Raw genomic sequence first — 18,171 nt, 5'->3', positions numbered from 1 at the left:
GGGTACCTTGGGGGGACCCTGGGGGTACCAAAGGGTTACTCTGGGGGTACTCTGGTGTTACCCTGGGGATACCAAAGGGTTGCTTTGAGGGTATGCAGGGAGTACTCAGGAGGTACCAAAGGGCTACACCAAGTGTACTCCATGGTTACCACGAGAGCTCCCTGGGGGGTAGTTTAGAGGCACCAAAGAGTTACTCTGCGGATGCTGAGGCAATAGTATGAGATCAGCAAAGGGTTAGCATGGAGGCACTCCACTCCCCTCACTCCAGCTTTACTTCAGGTGTACAGCTCCAGGCTTCACCAAACTTTATTCCAAGTGAGAACAGACAGGTTCAGAGCTTCTGCTCAGCCTACTCCAGGCTTACTCCAGGTCTGCTCCAGGGCCACAGCTCCAAGGCTCATCGAACTTTATTGCAGCTGGGCACAGAGGGGCTCTGCTCTTACACTCAGCTTACTCCTAGTTTACTCCAGCTTTGCTCCTGGCTGACTTCAGGTTTCCTCCAGGCTCACAGCTCACAAAGCTTTACTCCAGCTCAGCACAGGCAGGCTCTGCCCTCACGCTGAGCTTACTCCTGGCTTACTCCAGGTTTACTCGGGGGGGGGCAGGTCCTGCAGCCCCTGCAGCTCCCTCAGGCCCTGGGGCAGGAGGCAGAGAGAAGGTTACTGGGGGAGGGCCCAGAGGGTCCCAGCTCCCCTCCTGCTTCCCCTCCCCCTCCTCCTCCCCCTCCTCCTTCCCCTCCCCCTCCTCCTTCCCCTCCCCCTCCTCCTCCCCCTCCCCCTCCTCCTCCCCCTCCCCCTCCTCCTCCCCCTCCCCCTCCTCCTCCCCCTCCTGCCACTTACCTCCAGCACCAACCGGATGTGGGCTCGGATCTTGGCCCCGTCCCTCGTCAGCGATTGGCTGAGCCTGGGGTGGGGGGGAAAGGGGGCGTGGTTACAGGGACGGTGGGGGCGGAGCCTCTGCCAGAAGGGGTGGGGCTTGCCCAGCGGCTGTGGCTCCCCAGGGGGGATTGGCTGCAGGGGAGGTGGGTGGGTGGGGCTGGGGGAGGGGGAGAAGGAGAGGGCGTGGTGAGGAGGGAGCGTGGTGCGAGGGGGGTGTGGCCCAGGCGGTGGGTGTGGTCACTGTGATGGGCGTGTTCTGCAAGGGGAGTGGTGGTCTGTGTGATGGGTGTGGTCTAAGCGCAGGGGGCGTGGCCTGGCTGATGGGTGTGGTCTGGGGGTGGGAGTGGGCGGGGCCAGGAGGGGAGGTGGCTTACTGCTCCAGCTGCTGGCTGCGGCGCTCCAGGTACCGCAGGGCCTCCGGCAGCGTCAGCTCCGCGAAGAAGCCGAAGCCCAGGGCCACGAACACCCTCTGGGGGTCAGGGCTGGGGGGGACACAGCACCGGGGGAGGGGCTCAGGGAGGGTGGGAGACCCCTGAAAGGGAGGAAGTTGGGGTCCCAGGAGGGGTATTGAGCTCCCAAGAAGGGTAGTGGGGTCCCAGGGGAGGTCGGGCGGGCAGTCTGAAGGAGGTTTTGGGGTCCCAGGAGGGGTCCCAGGGGGGTAGAGTTGTGGGGGGGATCTACAGGAGGTTGTGGGGTAGCAGTAGGGGTCTACAGAAGGTATTGGGGCCTCAAAAGGGGTCCCAGGGGGGTATTGAGCTCCCAAGAAGAGTATTGGGGTCTCAGGGGAGGTCTGGGGGGGAGTCTGAAGGAGGTTTTGGGGTCCCAGGAGGGGTCCCAGGGGGGTATTGGCATCCCCAAAGGGTTCTGGGGGGGTCTACAGGAGGTTGTGCGGTATCAGTAAGGGTCTACAGGGGGTATTGGGGTCTCAAAAGGGGTTCCAGGGGGGGACTGGGGTCCCAGGAGGGGTCTGGGAGGGCTAAGGGAAGGTTTTAGGATCCATGGGGAGTCCCAGAGGACGTTTTGGAGCCCCAGAGTGATGCTGGGAAAGTCTTAGAAGTTTTGGGGTCCCAGGAAGGGTCTGGGGGAGGCCTAGAGGAGGTTTTGGGGTCCCAGGGAGGTAATGGGGTCCCAGGAGGGCTCTGGGGGAGGTCCGGAGGAGGTTTTGGGGTCCCAGGAGAGGTCTGGGGGAGGCCTAGAGGAGGTTTTGGAGTCCCAGGGGAGTACTGGGGGGGGTCTGGAGAAGGTTTTGGGGTCCTCCTGCCCCCCCACTCACACTTCTGCAGTGACAAAGAAGTTGCAGCCAAGGTCGACCTGGGTCCGGAGGGGTGCAGAGGCCTCCTGGGGGGGCAGCAGGACCCCCGAATGCCCCCAGGACCCCCAGATAGCACCCAAGCACCCCCCCCCAAATCCTTGCTTGCCCCTCAAGGACCCCCCCAAATACCCGCAGCTCCCCCAAATAGCTCACAACAGCCCACAAACCCCCAAACAGCCCCAAAGGACACCCCCCCCCAAGCCCTCTTTGCCTGCCAAGGACCCCCCTCGATACCCCAGCCCCCTCCAAATAGCCCCATAGGATCCCTCAGCACCCTCAAATAACCCCAAGGCCCCAGCACCCCCCCAGATACCCCCAGCCCCCCCAAACAGCTCCAAATGACACTCAGCTGCCCCCATATCCTCCCCAAGGACCACTCCAGGTCCCCTACTTGCCCCCCCCAGCCCCTCCCCTTCAGTCCCCTCTCTCCAAGGACCTTCAAATTCTCCCTTCCACCTCAACCAACCCCCTTTAGGCTCCGCCCACACCCTCGGCACCCCGCCCTCCGCCTCAGGCCCACGCCCCTCTCTGGCCACGCCCACGGGAAGTTCACCTGCAGCCGCTGGAGGGCAGCCCTGAGCTGCAGGACCTGAGCCTGCTGCTCGTAGACTCCATCCCGCTGCTCCTGCACCCTCCTGCGGGGGAGGGGCTGCCGGTAAGGGGGGGGGGGGGGACTGCTGGTGGGGAGGGGGCGGGCAGCGCATTGAGCCTCGGGAGGAAGGGGAGGTGGGAGGGGAGGAAACGGAGAGGGCGGAGCTGGGGGGCGTGGTCTGGGGAAGGCTGCGAGCGGGGGGTGGGCGAGCTGGGGGGCGTGGCAGGGAAGGGGAGGGGTTAGAGCGCAGGGGGCGGGTTAGAGATGCGCGCAGGGTGTGGTCAGGGGAGAGGAAGCGCCCACGTGAGAGGACGGGGCCGGAATAGGGGAGGGGGGCGGGGGTGGAGGGGAAGCCTCTCTGCCTCGAAGCGCTAAAGGGGGGGGGTCGGAGGGATGGGGTCGGGGGGAGGGGAGGGGAGGGGAAGGAGGTTGGCCCAGGGCAGGCCGCCCCCTACCGAAGGTCTCGCTGCAGGACGTCGCTGATGAAGGCTTCGTAGCGCTGCGCCTTGCCCTGCGCCTCGGCCGCCATCGCGCCGCCGCGCACCACGATGACGTCACCGCGCGGCGGCCGGCAGCGCCGCGGAGGCTCCGCCCCCCCCCTCGCGCGGCGCACCCTGGTGATGTCCCCGCGCGATCGCTGCCTTGCCCGGCCGCCCCCGCTTTGGTGACGTCATCAGCCCGCGACGGGCCGCAGCCTTCCAGCGCTGGTTGGCAATCCATAGGAGCCAGAGGGAGCCTGGGAGGGCTTCGAGGGAGCCCTGCAGGGCCCAGAGGGTACCCAGACCCCATGGGATTCGTAGGCAACTTTCTCTGTGCGGTCTGAGGCGCTCCCCCCTCCCCAGCTCCACCAGGGCCCCCCCAGCACGGAGGCAGCGACAGCAGCGGCAGCGTGGGGGCGGAGCCTTTATTGGCAGGGGACGGAGCTTATCCGCAAGGGGCCGAGCCACGTGGGCGGAGCCTAGCAGCCAGGGGCGGAGCTGAAGCAGAAGGCGCAGAGCTGGAGGGGCGGAGCTCAAGCGGCAGGGGGAGGGGCTGCGATGGGCGGAGCTTAACGCGGCAGCGCGGGTTTTGTCGCATGGGTGGAGCTTAGCAGCAGGGGCGGGGCTCACCCCGGGGGGGCGGTACTTGCCCGGAAGTAGGGTGGGGCGTGCCCAGGACGGGGCGGGGCAGCTGGGGGTGGCTGTAGCAACACGTGGCTGCGGGAGCTTAAGGAAAGGGGGCGTGGCCTGGCGGGGGGCGTGTCCCTCAGTCGGCGAATAGGTTGGCGAAGCTCTGCCGCAGGGAGCGAATCCCCTCCGCCCCTGCCTGCTCGGGGGCGGGGCTAGAGGGGGGAAGGGGGCGGGGGTCAAGGGGGGCGTGGCAAAGCCTCGCCTCGCCCCTTTTACCCTCCTCCCTCCCAAACCAAGCAATCGCCTCCCACTTACCTGGGGGGAGGAGCTCCGCCCAGCTTGGGCGCCAGGATTGGCTTAGGGGCAATGGGTGGGGCCTGGGGGCGGGGCTGGCGGGTGGTGGGCGGGGCCTGGGCACCCGGGCGGCGGGCCTGAGGGGAGGTGGGTGGCGCTTGGGGGCGGGGCTGGCCGCTAGCAAGAGGAGCTGGAAAGCGGGGCTGAGGAGATTGGGGGCGGGGTTGAGGGGAGGGGGGCTGAGCTTGGGGGCGGGGTTGAGGGGAGGGGGGCTGAGCTTGGGGGCGGGGTTGAGGAGAGGGGGGCTGAGCTTGGGGGCGGGGTTGAGGAGAGGGGGGCTGAGCTTGGGGGCGGGGTTGGGCAGCCGAAGGTGGGGTCTGGGGGCGGGGCTGGCCCCCAAAGGATGGAGTCTGGGGGTGGAGCTGGGGGGAGGTAGATGGACCCTGGGGGCGGGGCTGCTGTGCAGCGGTGGGCGGGGCTTGAGGGCGTGGCTGAGGGGAAGTAGGTGGGGTCTGGGGGCGCGGCTGAGAGCCAGCGGGCAGAACTTGGGGGCGGGGCTGTGTGGCAGGGGGTGGAGTCTGGGGGCGAGGCTGCCCCCCAAAGGGTTGAGCCTGGGGTCGGAGCTGGGGGGAGGCAGGTGAGGCCTGGGGGCGGGGCTGAGCGGAAGCAGGTGGGACCTGGGGGCGGGGCGGGGTGGGGCCTCGTGGCTGGGTGGGGCCAGGCGGGACTCCTCCTCCTGCTGCTGGGCGGGGCTGGGCGGGGCCGGGCGGCTGCGGAGCTCCTGTTGGAAGAGAGGAACAGCTCAGGGAGGGGGTGGAGCTTAGAGTGGCATAGGCCCAGAGGGAGGGAGGGGCTGGGGGGGGTCACTCACCCTGGGTGTTGGACGCTGCTGGGGAGGGGTCCCCTGGCGGGGGGACCCTGAGGACACTGTCGAGGCCTGCTGGGGGCACAAAGAGGAGGGGTCAGGAGGGGTCCTAGGGGGCTCTGGAGGGGGTCCTGGATGGCTTGGGGGGGCTCCAGGAGGTCTTGGGGCTTCAGGGGCTGGGGGGAGTGGTGAACTGAGGCGTGTGTGGGCGTTACCTGTGGGCGTGACCTGGGCTGGGCTTGGCTGGGGCGGGGCAGCTCCGCCCTCATCCTGCTCAGCACCAACTCCATGATTCGCTGCTGGTCCTCAGCCGCCCCAGGCCCCACCAATGGCAACCAAGAGCCCAGAACCTATTGGGGGGGTGACACAAGACCCTATAGGATCCATAGGTGACATCCCCCCTTCCCTACCGCCTCCCCTCTCTCCTCCTTTCTCCCACCTTACCCCCTCCCCTCTCTTGGGGGTCTCCATAGGCTCCCTGAGGGTCTCTATAGGCTCCCTGGGGGGTCCTCATAAGTCTCCTAGGGGATCTCCATAGGCTCTTGGGGGTCTCTATAGGCTCCTGGGGGTCTCCCTAGGCCCTTGGTGGTCTCCATAGAGCCCTTTGGGGGTCTCTCTCTGTAGGCTCCCTTGGGGGTCTCTATAGGCTCCCTTGGGGGTCTCCATAGGCTCCCCGGGGGTCTCCACGGGCTCCCCTGGGTGGGGGCTCTGACCTCCACGATCCTTTCGCTGCCATCCGGAGCCCTCAGAGCCTCCACGCCGCAGATGTCCACGCCCCCGAAGAGGCGCGCGCAGGCGTCCAGCCAATCACGGTGCCTGGAAGGCGGGGCCTCAGCGCCTCTGCCACAGCCCCGCTCCCGGCTCTGCCCTCCCTTAGCGTTGGCTCCGCCCCGCGGGCAGAGCATGCACGCGCAGAGGCGCTCAGCCAATCACGGCGCCTGCGGGGCGGGCCCTCAGCGCTCTCCTGCAGTCCCGGCCCCGCCCCCCCGTGGCTCAGCGTGGCCGCAGCGCGCGCAGGGACGCCAGACCCCCTGCCCCCCAGCCAATCACGGCGCCCGCGGGGCGGGGCCCAGCGCTCTACCGCAGTCCCCATTGGACGGAGCCCAGACCAAACCCCTCCCGCTCCCACCCCGGCCCCGGGACCGCAGCTCACCGCGGGCTGAGCGCCAGCGGCTCCGGCTCAGCCTCCCCGGGGGGGTCCCCGGGGGGATCTGCGGCCACCGGCGGCCACCTGAGGAGGGGGATAAGGTGGGTCGGGGGGGGAGAGCGGAGGAGCTTTGTCCCCACCATGTGAATCCCGGAGACTCTCCCAGGGTCCCCAGAGCCGCGCAGGGTCCCCAGACCCCTCCCTATGACCTCCGTGTCCCCCCCCGACTCCCCCATGGTCCCCAGACGCCTCCCCATGACCTCTGTGTCCCCCCCCTGACTCCCCCATGGTCCCCAGACCCCTCCCCATGACCTCTGTGTCCCCCCCCCGACTCCCACATGGTCCCCAGACCCCTCCCCATGACCCCTCTGTGTCCTCCCCCAGAGCCTCCCACTGGCTCCCCCAGAGCGCCCTGGTCGCCAGAGCCGTCTGATGCCCCCCCCGGGCTCACCAGAGCCCCCTCCTGGTTCCCCTATGAACACCCTGCTGGGACCCCCCGAGCCTCCTACTGCACCTTCCCCGTAATGACCCCCCCGAGCCCCCCGCTGAACCCCCGCTTCCCCCCCCCCGCTCACCAGAGCCCCCTGCTGGCGGCTCCGATGCGTTGCAGCCGCAGCCTTTGCCCCCCCGTGGGAAGCTCCTGGAGCAGGGCCCCGGCCTTGGCCCCCCCCCATGGCGGCAGCCACAGCTCCCAGAGCCTGCGGGCTCCCCACGCGCGCCTAGGGGGAGGGGACGAGAAGAGGCCACGCCCCCCACCACCCTGACCACACCCACGTGCACCACGCCCCTCCCCTTTTCTCCTTCCTCCCTTCTCCACCACCCCCCAGCCCCACAAGGGCTTTGAGATCAAGCAGGGGCAGGCCACGCCCACATCGACCCCACCCGCATCAGGCCACGCCCACCCACCCCACCCCTCCAAGCTTTGACCGTCCCCGACCCCGCCCACCCGCAGGACCAATCAGGAGCCAGGTGGTGCCTTAGGGAGAGGTGGGGCAGTCACCCGGGACACACCCAGCAAAGAGCTATGCCCACAGGGCGGGGCCGCAGATGGGCGTGGTTAGCGGGGAGAGGGTGGTCAAGAAAAGGGGTGTGATTCTGCAAGGTGGGTGTGGCCAACTGAGGGGTGTGGCCCTGGAAGGGGCGGGGTCACAGGTGGGGGGGGTGATCAACAGGAGAGGGGTGGTGGATTGGAGCTGTGGTCAGCGAGGGGGCGTGGCCAGGGAGGGGTTACCAAAGGGGTGGGGTCAACAAATGTGTGTGGGGTGTGTCGTCATGGTGGAGGGGGCGGGGATCTAGAGGGGGGCGTGGCCTCACCTGTCCAACCCCCGCGGGGGATGGGCTGAGCCTCACAGCCAGGGGGAAGCTGGCAGAGGACAACTAGGAGGGGGAGGGGGAAGGGGAGGAGGTGTCCCAGTCAGACCAGTGCTGACCAGTGCCCCCCCCAGTACCTTCCAAGTCCCTCCCAGTCCCTCCCAGCCCCTCCCAATCCCCTCCCAGTCCCTCCCAGTCCCCTCCCAGTCCCTCCTAGCCCCTCCCAGTCCCTCCCAGCCCCTCCCAATCCCCTCCCAGTACCCTCCAAGTCCCTCCCAGCCCCCTCCCAGTCCCCTCCCAGCCCCTCCCAATCCCCTCCCAATCCCCTCCCAATCCCCTCCCAGTCCCTCCCAGCCCCTCCCAATCCCCTCCCAGCCCCTCCCAGTGCTCACCAGTCCCCGGGGCCTGTTGCAGAAGCGCTGTGGGATCAGTGGGAAGGCCTCGGGGCCCAGTTCCCGCTGGAGCTTCACCAGCTCAGCAAACTAGGAGGACTGGGAAAGTCAGGGACAGGACCCAGAACCCTCCAGGATCCCCTCCCAGTGCCCTTCCAGTCCCTCCCAGTCCCTCCCATTCCCTCCCAATACCTTCCCAGTCCCTTCCAATCCTTTCCCAGTCCCTCCCAATCCCCTCCCAGTCCTTCCCAGTGCCCTCACCAGGCAGGGGGGATGAGAGAAGCCGTAGAGGGCCGGGATGGGGTCGCTGCAGGGGACCCCTCCCAGCTGCAGTCCCGCAAGCAGCCGCCGGGCGGCGCCCTCGGGACCCCCGCCGGGGGCTTCCCGCACCAGGACGAAGTCAGGACGGAAACGTCTGGGGGGAAGGGGGGAGGGGGAGAAGGGGAAGTGGTTAGGAGGACCCCAAAACCCCTGCCAGGGACACCAATTCCCCCCCAGGGGACCACAAAGTGTCCCCCCCCGGGACCACAACCCCCCCCGTGGACACCCCCCACCCCCCCAACTGGAGCCCAAAATCCCTTCCCAGGGCCGCCCCCCCCCCCCCCAGGGACCCCAATTCCACCCCAAGGGGACCCCAATTCCTCTCCAGGGTACCCCAAAACGTCCCCCCCGCGGGACCCTAAACTTGTCCTGGGGACCCCAAAATCTTCTGCCTAACCTTCTGTCCCTTCTCTGCACCCCCAAAATCCTCTCCCTCCCCCCAAAATGAGGGGAGGAGAAGGGTGGGGGGAGGGGACACCCCAAACACGTGGGAGGGGACCCCCAAACGCCCACCTGGAGTCCCCCTGGGGGGGGTGGATGGCAACGCTGAGGGCTCCGTGGGTGGAGGCCACCAAGGACAGCTCCGAGAACTGGGCCTGGGAGGGGGTGGACCCCAAAATTGAGGGGGGGCACCCCAAAATACCTCCCCCCAGAGCTTCCTCCCACACCAAACCCCCTCTTGACCACCCCCAAACGCTCCGGGGGGGAATCCGAAATGAGGGAGGGACCCCAAAAGGAGGAGGGAACCCCAAAATACTTCCCCCCAGGGCTTCCTCCCACCCTGAAATCCCCTCCTGAACCCCCCCCCCCCCCAAAAGTTGGGTTCAGGAGCATGCCAAATGCTTTGGGGGTGTCCAAAATGAGGAGGGGGGACCCTAAAATTGAGGGGGGGTCCCCCAAAACTCACCTGCTCCACCCTGAGCTCCACATCCCCATGAACTGATTTGCCCTTGAACAGCTTCACCCTAGGGGGGGGTTGTTGGGGAGGGGTCGTTAAGGGGACGGGGGGCCCCCAAAATCCCGGAGTGGGAGGGGGGGGCAGGGGTCCCCAAAATGCTCCCATCCATAGAAAGCCTCAAATCTGTCCCCAACCACCCTCAAAGGACCCCCAAAATCGACCCTCCCCCCCCAAGGGACCCCCTAAACCTCCCCCCCAAGAAACCCCAAAAGTTCCCCCCCCCCAAAAAAAGGTTCCCCCAAGGGACCCCCAAAACCTCCCTCCCCCCCTACAAGGGACGCCCCCAAAACCTTCTGCCCCCCTTTCAGGGTCCTGGGGTGAACTTTGGGGTAGATTTGGGGTTCCCTAGGGGTGAATTAGGGTCCTGGGGGGTATTTGGGGGTCCCCGGGGGGGGGATTCTGGGATCCCATGGGCGGGAGTTAGGATCCGGGGGGGGGGGGCATTGGGGTCCTCGGGGTGTGGGGGAGGCACTGGTGTCCTGAGGGGGGATTTTGGGGTCCCCTGGGGAAGGGTCGGGGGTCCTCGGGGGGGCTGGGCATTGGGGTCCCGGAGGGGCGTTGGAGAGGGGTGGGAGGGTCCCTTTAAGTGGGGGGGCGGATATTGGGGTCCCCTGACGGGGAAGGGAGTCGGGGGGGGTTAAGGGGGACCTCCCCCCCTGCCCCCTCACCTGTACTTACCAATCGGTGCCGGGGGGGGCGATCACGAGCAGCAGCGGAGGGGCTTTGGCGGCCGTGGGGGAGGTCCGGGGGCTTCTCCCCACCCCTGGGGGGGGGTCTCCCCCTGCACCCCCCCCGACTCCCACCCCGCCCGCCAGGAAATTGCCATCCGAGAGCCTCCGCCGCAGGTACTCCATGGGGGGGGGGGGGGAGGATGGGGGGGGGGGAAGGGGGCTATAGGGGGGCTGGGGGGGCGGGCTGGGTGGGTTTAGGGGGCGCTAAGGGGGAGCTCTGGGGGGGCTCTGGGGGGGGTTCTAGGGCTCCATTAGAAGCCTAGCAGCCAATAGAAGGTCCGAGAAGAGGCTCTAGGGGTCGCTATAGGGGGGGGGACCCCAACCCCTTCTGAAGGAGGGGAAGGTGTCAGGGGAGAGCCTCTAGGGGCTGGGGCTATATGGGGCTGGGGAGGGGGATGCTGCGAGGGGCCCTCCTGGATCCCCCAATAGGATCCTCTCCAGATCCCCTCTAGGACCCTTCCCTAGGATCCCCTATAGGATCTTTCTGGAATCACCTATAGGATCCCCCCCCCCCCGATCCCCTATAGAATTTCCCCCGCAGCCCTACAGGATCCCCCCCCCCGCTCCCTATAGGATCCCTTTCAGATCCTCTATAGGATCCCTCCTGGATCCCTATAGGATCCCCCTGAAATCTCCTATAGGATCTCCCCCAAGATCACCTCTAGGAGCCCCCCAGGGTCCCCTATAGGATCTTTCTGGAATCGTCTATAGGATCCCCCCCAGACCCCCTCTAGCTTCCCCCCCAGATGCCCTCCAGGTTCCCCCCACGGATCCCTATAGGATTCCTCTGGAATCCCCTAAAGGATTCCCCCCAGATCCTCCCCCAGACCTCCCACTACATCCCCCCCCAACCCCCCCCAGGATCCCCCCCGGACACCTCTAGGCTCCCCCCGCGATCCCCTACAGGATCCCTCTGGAACCCCCCACCGGATCCCCCCCAGATCCCCTCTAGATCCCCCCAGGATCCCCTCCAGGCTCCCCCCGCATCCGCTGGAGGTTTTTTCCCTCCCCCCCTGCTGGATGCTGCCCCCGGAGCCGCCCCGCGCCCAGCTCCGCCCCCGCCCTGCTCCGATTGGTCCAAACGCCGGGCCCTCCGTGACGTCATTCCTCCCCCCCCCCACCTGCCCGAGCGTCTGCGCGTCCAGGCCGCCCCCCGCCCAGGCTCTGCCCCCTCCTGCTCTGATTGGACCAAACTCTGCGCGGGGGCGGGGGCCCTTTCGTGACGTCATCTCCGCAGCGTCGTCACGTCCAGCCAGGCCACGCCCCCCCCGGCTCTGATTGGACCAAACGCCTGGGAGAGGGGCCTGGCCGTACGTGACGTCACCCCCCCCGGACCATCCTGGCGTTGAGGCCGCCCCCCACCCCAGGCCCCGCCCCTCCGGCTCTGGCTGGACCAAACTCAGGGTCAGGGCGGGGGGAGCCCCGGCTGTGACGTCACCCACCCCCGAGGCCCCGGCCCCGGCTCTGATTGGACCAAATTCTCGGCGGGGGAGGGACCCTGCTGTGACGTCACCCTTGCAGAGCATCCCGTCCTCGAGCCAGGCCCCGCCCCTCCGGCTCCGATTGGCTTAAACTCTGCGCGGCAGGGGCGGGGTCTCTGCTGTGACGTCACCCACCCCCGAGGCCCCTCCCTGCTGGCCTCTAATTCGCTCAAACTCTGCGTGGGGGGCTGGGGGCAGGGCGCTGCTGTGACGTCACCTCCCAACCCCTCCCACGGCACTGCAGAGAGGGAAGGGGGAAAGAGGCGTGGCCAGTGAGGGCGTGGCCGGTGATGTAATGGCGGGGCTTTGTTTGCAGGCTCTTTATTGAGGGGGTCCTCGGGGGTGGGGGGGCTGCCGTGACGTCATCAGAAGTCCTCAGTTCTCTGCAAGGGCAGGGAGGAGGAGGAGCTTCAAGGAGGGCCACGCCCCCTCCTCTTTGCCCCTCCCCCACAAACTCCCTTCTCCTCCCCCCCTCCTCCTCCTTCCTCCACCCCCTTGGACCCCTCCCCACCCCTCTAGGCCCCCTCCCCCCAGGCTCGTGCTGACCGTCGGGGCCGGGGCAAGGGAGCACGTGCAGGCAGGGGCGTGTCTCCAGCAGGCCACGCCCATCCTCCAGGGGGGCACAGCGAGTTTTGGGCTCCCCCCAGAAGGTGACAGGCAGCTGGGTGGAGCCATCCGCGGCGGTGACTGTGGGCCTGTAGGGGGCGCTGTGAGACCTTCCCCCAACCCCATAGATCTCCACTTCCCCCCCCCAACCCCATAGATCCCCCCCAGCAACCCTCATAGGCTCCCCCCTCGCCCCCCCAACCCATTCCCCCTCCCCCCCAGTCCCATAGATTCCCTCCCCAGGCCCCACAGGCCACCCCCCCCCATCACCCCACTCCGGCCCCACAGACACGCTCCCAGCCCCACCTCCATGGACTCCCCCCACCCCCAGCCCCACCCCCCAGCCCCTCCCCCACCCCAGCCCCTCCTCCCCCCCGTACGGGTAGCTGGGGTAGGTTGCTTCACACTGCCTGCTGCGGTTCCGGCTGGGGCTGTCCCCACAGGGAGGGGAGCAGAGCCCCCAGGGGCTCCAGGACCCCCAAGTGCCCTTCACTGGGGGAGGGGAGAGAGAGAGAAGACAGAATCAGCTATGGGGTCGAGGGGTGGGATCCGTGGGGCTCCAGGGGATCTATGGGGCTGGGGGAGGGAATTTGTGGGGCGGGGGGCGACTAAGGGGGGACTGGAGGGGGATCTATGGGGCTGGGGCACCTCTAGGTTGCTATGGGGCACCTATGGGTCAGCTGTGGGTCCCTATTGGTTGTAATGGGGCACCGCTAGGTCCCTATAGGGCAGCTCAGGGTCCCTATGTGGCAGCTGTGGCTGCCCAGGGGTCATTATAGGACAGCTCTGGGTCCCTATGGGGCAGCTCTAGATCCCTATGGGTCCTTATGGGTCGCTGTGGGGTAGCTCTGGGTCACTATGGTGTCCCTATGGGTTGCTATAGGGAAGCTCTAGGTTCCTATAGGTCGCTATGGGGCAGCTCTAGATCGCTATGGGGTCCCTATGGGTCACTATGGGGCAGCTCTGGGTCGCTATGGGGTGCCTATGGGTCACTATGGGGCAGCTCTAGGTCGCTATGGGGTCCCTATGGATTGCTATGGGGCAGCTATGGGTCACTATGGGGTGCCTATGGGTCACTATGGGGCAGCTCTAGGTTGCTATGGGGTCCCTATGGATTGCTATGGGGCAGCTCTGGGTCGCTATGGGGTGCCTATGGGTCACTAGGGGGCAGCTCTAGGTTGCTATGGGGTCCCTATGGATTGCTATGGGGCAGCTCTGGGTCGCTATGGGGTGCCTATGGGTCACTAGGGGGCAGCTCTAGGTTGCTATGGGGTCCCTATGGATTGCTACGGGGCAGCTCTAGGTCGCTATGGGGTCCCTATGGGTCGCTATGGGGCAGCTCTAGGTCGCTATGGGGTCCCTATGGGTCCCTATGGGGCAGCTATGGGTCCCTATGGGGCAGCTATGGGACATCTCTGGGTCGCTGTGGGGCAGCCGTGGGGCACTCACAGCGGCAGCCCTGCAGATTGTAGCAGGCTCTCTGCTGGATGATTCCTTCCCCGGGCTGGGTGGGGCAGGCCTGGCTCCTCCCACCCTGGCCTTGGCCCCGCCCCAGGCACTTCCGGGTCCTCTTCTGGTGCCCCGCGCTGGAGCTGCAGGGCTCCAGTCCCAGCTGGGGTCTCTGGCAGGGGCTCCAGGGGCTCCAGGGCCCCCACTCTGGCTCCACTGAGGGCGTGGGGAGGGGGCTCAGACCCTGGGGGGGACCCCCAGACCCGAGGGACCTCCCAGAGCAGACCCCCCACGGGGAGGGAACCCCAGGAACTGCTCCTGCCCCTTACAGGCGGCTGAAAGAGGTAGAAAGGAAGCTCCGCCCCCTTCGTAGGCCACGCCCCCTCAGTGTAGGCACCACCCACCCACGCCTGTCAGTCAAGCACAGGCCACTCCCACCGCCAAGCCACTCCCGTGGGCAGGCAGCAGCCCCAAGACAAGGTTCTGCCCCCCCCCCGACCCAGCCAGGCTCCTCCTCTTCCAAGCCTCAGGCCACGCCCACATTCCCCAGGCCCCTCCCCTTAAGACCCGGCCACACTTCCAACCAGCAGACTCCTCCCCACTCCTCAGGCCCCGCCCCGATCACCAGGCTCCTCCCCCAATCCTTAGACCCCTCCTCAATCCTCAGACGCCGCCCCCATCTCCAGGCTCCTCCCCTCAAAGCCAGGCCACGCCCCAATCATCAAACTCTGCCCCCAATCCTCGGACTCCTCCCCCAGCCCTCAGGCTCCGCCCCCATCCTCAAGCCCCTCCCTTGCAGGTCGGACCCAGCCCTAATCCTCAGGCTCCATTCCCAGGCCCCGCCCCTCTGCCCCTCCTCTCCGCGCCAGGCCCCACCCACCCACCCCTGATCCTCCTTCCCCCTCCTTGCCCTTATCCCCTCAGAGCTCCACCCCTCAAAGCCCAGGCCCCGCCCCCTGCGCCCCGGCTCCCTCCTCACCGGGGCAGGCCACGCGGGGCCCGCAGGTCCCGCGCCGAGAGGCGTTCCCGGCGCACGCGCGGCCCCCGTGCCGGGGCGGGGGCGCATCGCACGCGCGCCGCTCCTCGACCTCGCCCAGCCCGCACGTGACCGGGCAGGGCGCGGCCGCCGACCACGCCCCCCAGGCCCCATCCACTGAGAGGGGAGGGGCGAGGGGAGGGGAAACAAGAGAGTTGTGAGGACCTCCTCCAGTATCCCCCCCCGAGACCCCTCCCCCCCAGGACCCCTCCCCAGCACCCATAGGACCCCCCCCCCGAACCCCCTAGCACCCACGGGACCCTCCCAGCACCCCAAACCCTCTCCCTAGCCCCCTCAGGACCCTTCCCAGCACACCGAGGACCCCCCCCGGACCCCTCCCAGCACCCCAAATCCTCTCCCTAGCCCCCCCCGGACGCCCAGCAGCCATGGGACCTCACCTCGGGACAGCCTAGCACCCATGGGACCTCCCCACCATCCCAAACCCTCCCCCTAGCCCCCTCGGGACCCTTCCCAGCACCCCCATAGGGCCCCCCCCAGGACCCTTCCCAGGACCACACACACACCCCCACCCTCCCCCGTCACGCACCGGGGCACGGCGGCAGCCCGGGGCAGGGTTCGGTGTCGGTGTCTGACCCGGGGCAGGGGGCTCCGGGGGGGTCCCGGGAGGGGGGAGGGGAATCGCAGCTGCGCCGGCGGCTGCGGGTCGGGCCCTTCCCCTCCGCACCGCCTCCCCCCCGGCAGCTCCCCCCGCAGCTGCCCCACGGTCCCCATGGCCCCCACGAGCCTCCCACTGCGGGCAGAGGGCAACAGTTAGGACTTCTTCTCACCCACCGCCAGCTCCCTCCCCCCCCCCACCCCCCGCCAGCCTTCAGCCCCTCCTTCTACTCCTTCTCCTTTCTCCCTCTCACTCTCTTTCCTGCCTCTTTCTCCTCCTTCATCTCTTTTCCTCATCTTCTTCTCCTGTTCCTTCATCCCTCTCCCTCCTCATTCTCCATCTCCTCTCTCCTCCCTCCTCCTCAATCCCTCTTCTTCCTCCTCATCTTCTTCCGTTCCTCTCCCTCCTTCTCCTCCTCCTTCCCTCTTCTTCCTCCTCTGTCCTCCCTCTCCATCCTCCTCCCTCCCTCTCCCTCCTCCTTTTTCATCTCCTTTCCTACCTCCTCCTCTTCCATTCCTTCTCTCTCTCCTCCTCCTCTTACCCCCTCTCCCCCTTTCCCTCTCCCCCTCCCCCCTCACCGGGGCAGGTGGGGGGTCCGTCCCGGCAGCCCCTGCTCTCCAGGTCTCCCCCGGGGCCGCAGTGGCCGCCGCAGGTGGGAGGGGGCTCGGTGCAGCTGCGGTGCCGCCGCTGGGTTCCCTCCCCGCAGGTCACGGAGCAGCTCCCCCAGGGAGACCACTGGCTCCAGCCCCCTGCGCCTGGAGGCGGCGCCAGCAGGAGTCACCCCCCCGCGACCCCCTCCCCACCCCACGAATCTCCCACCCCCCAATGCCCCCTCCCGCGCCCCCTCAGTCCCCCCCATATCCCCCCACCCCTCCCCATCCCCCCGAGTCCCTCCTACGCCCCCCAGTCCCTCCCAGTCTCCCCCAGTCCCCTCAAGTCCCTCCCATCCCCTCCTGTCCCCCTCCCATGTCCCCTCCGTGTCCCCGCCCGCCCCTCCCCATCCCAAGTCCCCTCCATGCCCCCCCATGTCGCCCCCATCCCCCACATGCCCTTCCCAACTCCCCCCACGCCCCCTCCTACCCCTCCATGTTCCCTCCCCCATTTCCCCTCCCCAAACCCCCTCCCCATCCTCCCCCGCCCCTTTGTCCCCCCCCCCGCCCAATTCCGCACCCGGGCAGCAGGGTAGTTCACAGGCTCGCAGCTGCCATTCCCTGCGCGGCCGCTGGGGGTCGCTGTGGGCTCGGCTGCGCCCCCTGCGCTCGGTGCCCTCCCCGCAGCTCACCGAGCAGGGGCTCCAAGGGCTCCAGGGGCCCCAGGTGTCAGGGCTGGGGGGGGCAGGGCAGCAAGGGAAGGGGGGAAGGGGGAGAGGGGCAGAGGGAGAGTCACCCCCGGGGGGCACACCAGGGGCACCTAACGACACCCCAGTGGCACCCAGGGGCACCTAGGGGCACCCACAGGGCACCCCAAGTGCCACCCAAGGGTACACCAATGCCACCCGGTGTCACCCAGGGACACCCAATGGCACCCAAGGATACCCCAGTGCCACTCGGTGCAACGGAGGGGGACCCAATGCCACCCCAATAGCACCTAATGGCACCTAGTGCCACCCCAGTGCCAGCCTGTGCCACCTAGGGGTACTCCAGTGCCACCCCAAGGTACCTAGGGGCACCTCAGTGGCACCCAGTGGCACCCTAGTGCCACCCTAGTGCCACCTAATGGCACTCGGTGCCACCCAGGATCACCTAGGTGCAACCCAGTGCCACCCAGGGGTACCCCAATGCCACCCCAGGGTACCTCAGTGCCACCCCCAATTCCACCCAGGGGCACCCAATGGCACCCAAGGGCACCTCAGTGCCACCCCTGTGCCCTCCCAGAGGCCCCCAGAGCATGTCAGTGCCAGCGGCTGATTGGCTGCTGGGGTACGCAGGGGGCGTGGCAGGGGGCGTGGCTGACCGGCAGGTGTGGCAGTGGCCCTGGGGGCGGAGCTTGTAGCCATAGGCAGAGTTCAGGCAGCAGTCGGCCAATGGGACAGGCTGGGAGCCCAGCGGGGAGGCGCAGGCCCCGCCCCCCGCGTCCTCCTCCAGTCGCGAGAAGCACCACACGGGCGTGGCCGCTGGGGGGGTGGGGGCGGGGCCGGCGGCAGGGTCACGCCCAGTCCCCTCCCCATGCCCTCCCAGTGCTCCCAGTCCTCACTTCCTCTTCCCCGCTTCCCCCAGGGCCCCACAGTCCCCTCCCAGCCACTCCCAGTTCCCGCTCACAGTGCCTCCCAGGGCGCCCAGTGCCTCCCAGTGCCACCCAGTGCCTCCCAGTGCCTCCCAGTGCCCTCCAGTGCCCCCCATTGCCTCCCAGGGCCACCCAGTGCTCTCAGTGCCCCCCAGTGCCTCCCAGTACCCTCCAGTCCCCCCCTAGTGCCTCCCAGTGCCCTCCAGTGCCTCCCAGGGCCACCCAGTGCTCCCAGTGCCCTCCAGTGCCTCCCAGTGCCACCCAGTCACTCCCAGTCCCCTTCCCGTGCTCTCCAGTGCCCCCCAGTGCCCTCTGGTCACTCCCAGTCCCTCCTAGTGCCCCCCAGTCCCCTTCCAGTGCCCTCCAGTGCCCCCCAGTCACTCCCAGTTCCCACTCCCAGCATCCCCAGTGCCCTCCAGTGCCCCCCAATAGCTCCCACTCCCCTTCCACTGTCTCCCAGTGCCCCCAGCTGCTCTGTCCCCTTCCAGTCACTCCCAGTGCCCCCCACTCACTCCCAGTCCCCTTCCCAGTGCCTCCCAGTACTCCCCAGTCCTTCCCAGTGCCCCCCAATGCCTCCCCATTGCAAACAGTCCCCTACCCAGTGCCCCCAGTCACTTCCAGTCCCCTTCCCAGTGCCTCCCAGTGCCCCCCCAGTCCCACCCAGTGCCCCCCAATTGCTCCCAGTTGTTCCCAGTCCCTCCCAGTGCCCCCTCCCATCACTCCCAGTGCCTCCCAGTGCCCCCAGTACCGGCAGGGCTCAGCAGGGCAGCACCCAGCAGCAGCAGCCCTGCAGCCATGGCTGGGAAAGGGGGGGGGGGGAGGGGGGGGAGGGGCTGAGCAGGGTCCTGCT

At 68.0% G+C, this 18,171-nt stretch overlaps 6 protein-coding genes across 7 annotated transcripts in view; 2 read left to right on the top strand and 4 right to left on the bottom strand.

Annotated features, from left to right (window-relative positions):
- Positions 1-234: 234 nt before the first annotated feature.
- UXT (ubiquitously expressed prefoldin like chaperone) lies at positions 235-3,374 on the bottom strand. Its single transcript, XM_068170495.1, has 6 exons — positions 3,238-3,374; positions 2,744-2,825; positions 2,152-2,216; positions 1,253-1,360; positions 840-903; positions 235-635 (listed from the first exon to the last, which is right to left on the bottom strand). The coding sequence occupies exons 1-6, from the start codon at positions 3,309-3,311 to the stop codon at positions 588-590; spliced, it is 441 nt and encodes a 146-aa protein (XP_068026596.1). The 5' UTR covers positions 3,312-3,374; the 3' UTR covers positions 235-587.
- SYN1 (synapsin I) lies at positions 3,337-5,955 on the bottom strand. Its single transcript, XM_068170517.1, has 4 exons — positions 5,764-5,955; positions 5,057-5,125; positions 4,207-4,966; positions 3,337-4,103 (listed from the first exon to the last, which is right to left on the bottom strand). The coding sequence occupies exons 1-4, from the start codon at positions 5,953-5,955 to the stop codon at positions 3,337-3,339; spliced, it is 1,788 nt and encodes a 595-aa protein (XP_068026618.1).
- On the bottom strand, positions 5,037-10,631 carry LOC137459750 (synapsin-1-like). Of its 2 annotated transcripts, none has more exons than XM_068170502.1 (11): positions 9,858-10,631; positions 9,129-9,186; positions 8,735-8,817; positions 8,162-8,315; positions 7,901-7,990; positions 7,512-7,574; positions 6,773-6,916; positions 6,204-6,281; positions 5,764-5,866; positions 5,266-5,400; positions 5,037-5,122 (listed from the first exon to the last, which is right to left on the bottom strand). In XM_068170502.1, exons 1-8 carry the CDS (start codon positions 10,031-10,033, stop codon positions 6,231-6,233), a joined length of 819 nt encoding a protein of 272 aa, XP_068026603.1. In that variant the 5' UTR covers positions 10,034-10,631; the 3' UTR covers positions 5,037-5,122; positions 5,266-5,400; positions 5,764-5,866; positions 6,204-6,230. The 2 variants fall into 2 exon arrangements, with proteins under 2 accessions (XP_068026603.1, XP_068026602.1); XM_068170501.1 differs by having other exon boundaries at positions 5,059-5,125.
- On the top strand, positions 5,954-6,722 carry LOC137459760 (basic salivary proline-rich protein 3-like). The gene is made up of 2 exons (XM_068170516.1): positions 5,954-6,298; positions 6,582-6,722. The coding sequence occupies exons 1-2, from the start codon at positions 5,954-5,956 to the stop codon at positions 6,720-6,722; spliced, it is 486 nt and encodes a 161-aa protein (XP_068026617.1).
- Positions 9,980-18,171, top strand: part of NDUFB11 (NADH:ubiquinone oxidoreductase subunit B11) — a 29,938-nt gene continuing 21,746 nt past the window's right edge. The window contains exon 1 of the mRNA XM_068170503.1: positions 9,980-10,024. The gene's annotated coding sequence lies outside the window, so the exon portion shown is untranslated. The remainder of the gene's footprint in view (positions 10,025-18,171) is intronic.
- Positions 11,685-18,137, bottom strand: CFP (complement factor properdin). The gene is made up of 10 exons (XM_068170500.1): positions 18,070-18,137; positions 17,052-17,211; positions 16,269-16,423; positions 15,677-15,853; positions 15,030-15,233; positions 14,426-14,599; positions 13,447-13,662; positions 12,378-12,489; positions 11,938-12,086; positions 11,685-11,774 (listed from the first exon to the last, which is right to left on the bottom strand). The coding sequence occupies exons 1-10, from the start codon at positions 18,116-18,118 to the stop codon at positions 11,767-11,769; spliced, it is 1,404 nt and encodes a 467-aa protein (XP_068026601.1). The 5' UTR covers positions 18,119-18,137; the 3' UTR covers positions 11,685-11,766.

This window comes from Melanerpes formicivorus, unplaced genomic scaffold (assembly GCF_026170545.1).
Source record: "Melanerpes formicivorus ecotype bairdi unplaced genomic scaffold, bMelFor1.0.p_v2 SCAF_403, whole genome shotgun sequence".
In the NCBI taxonomy this organism is placed as follows: Eukaryota; Metazoa; Chordata; class Aves; order Piciformes; family Picidae; genus Melanerpes; species Melanerpes formicivorus.
The sequence above is the reverse complement of the archived record's forward strand: the minus strand, read 5'-3'. Positions and strand labels throughout refer to the sequence as shown.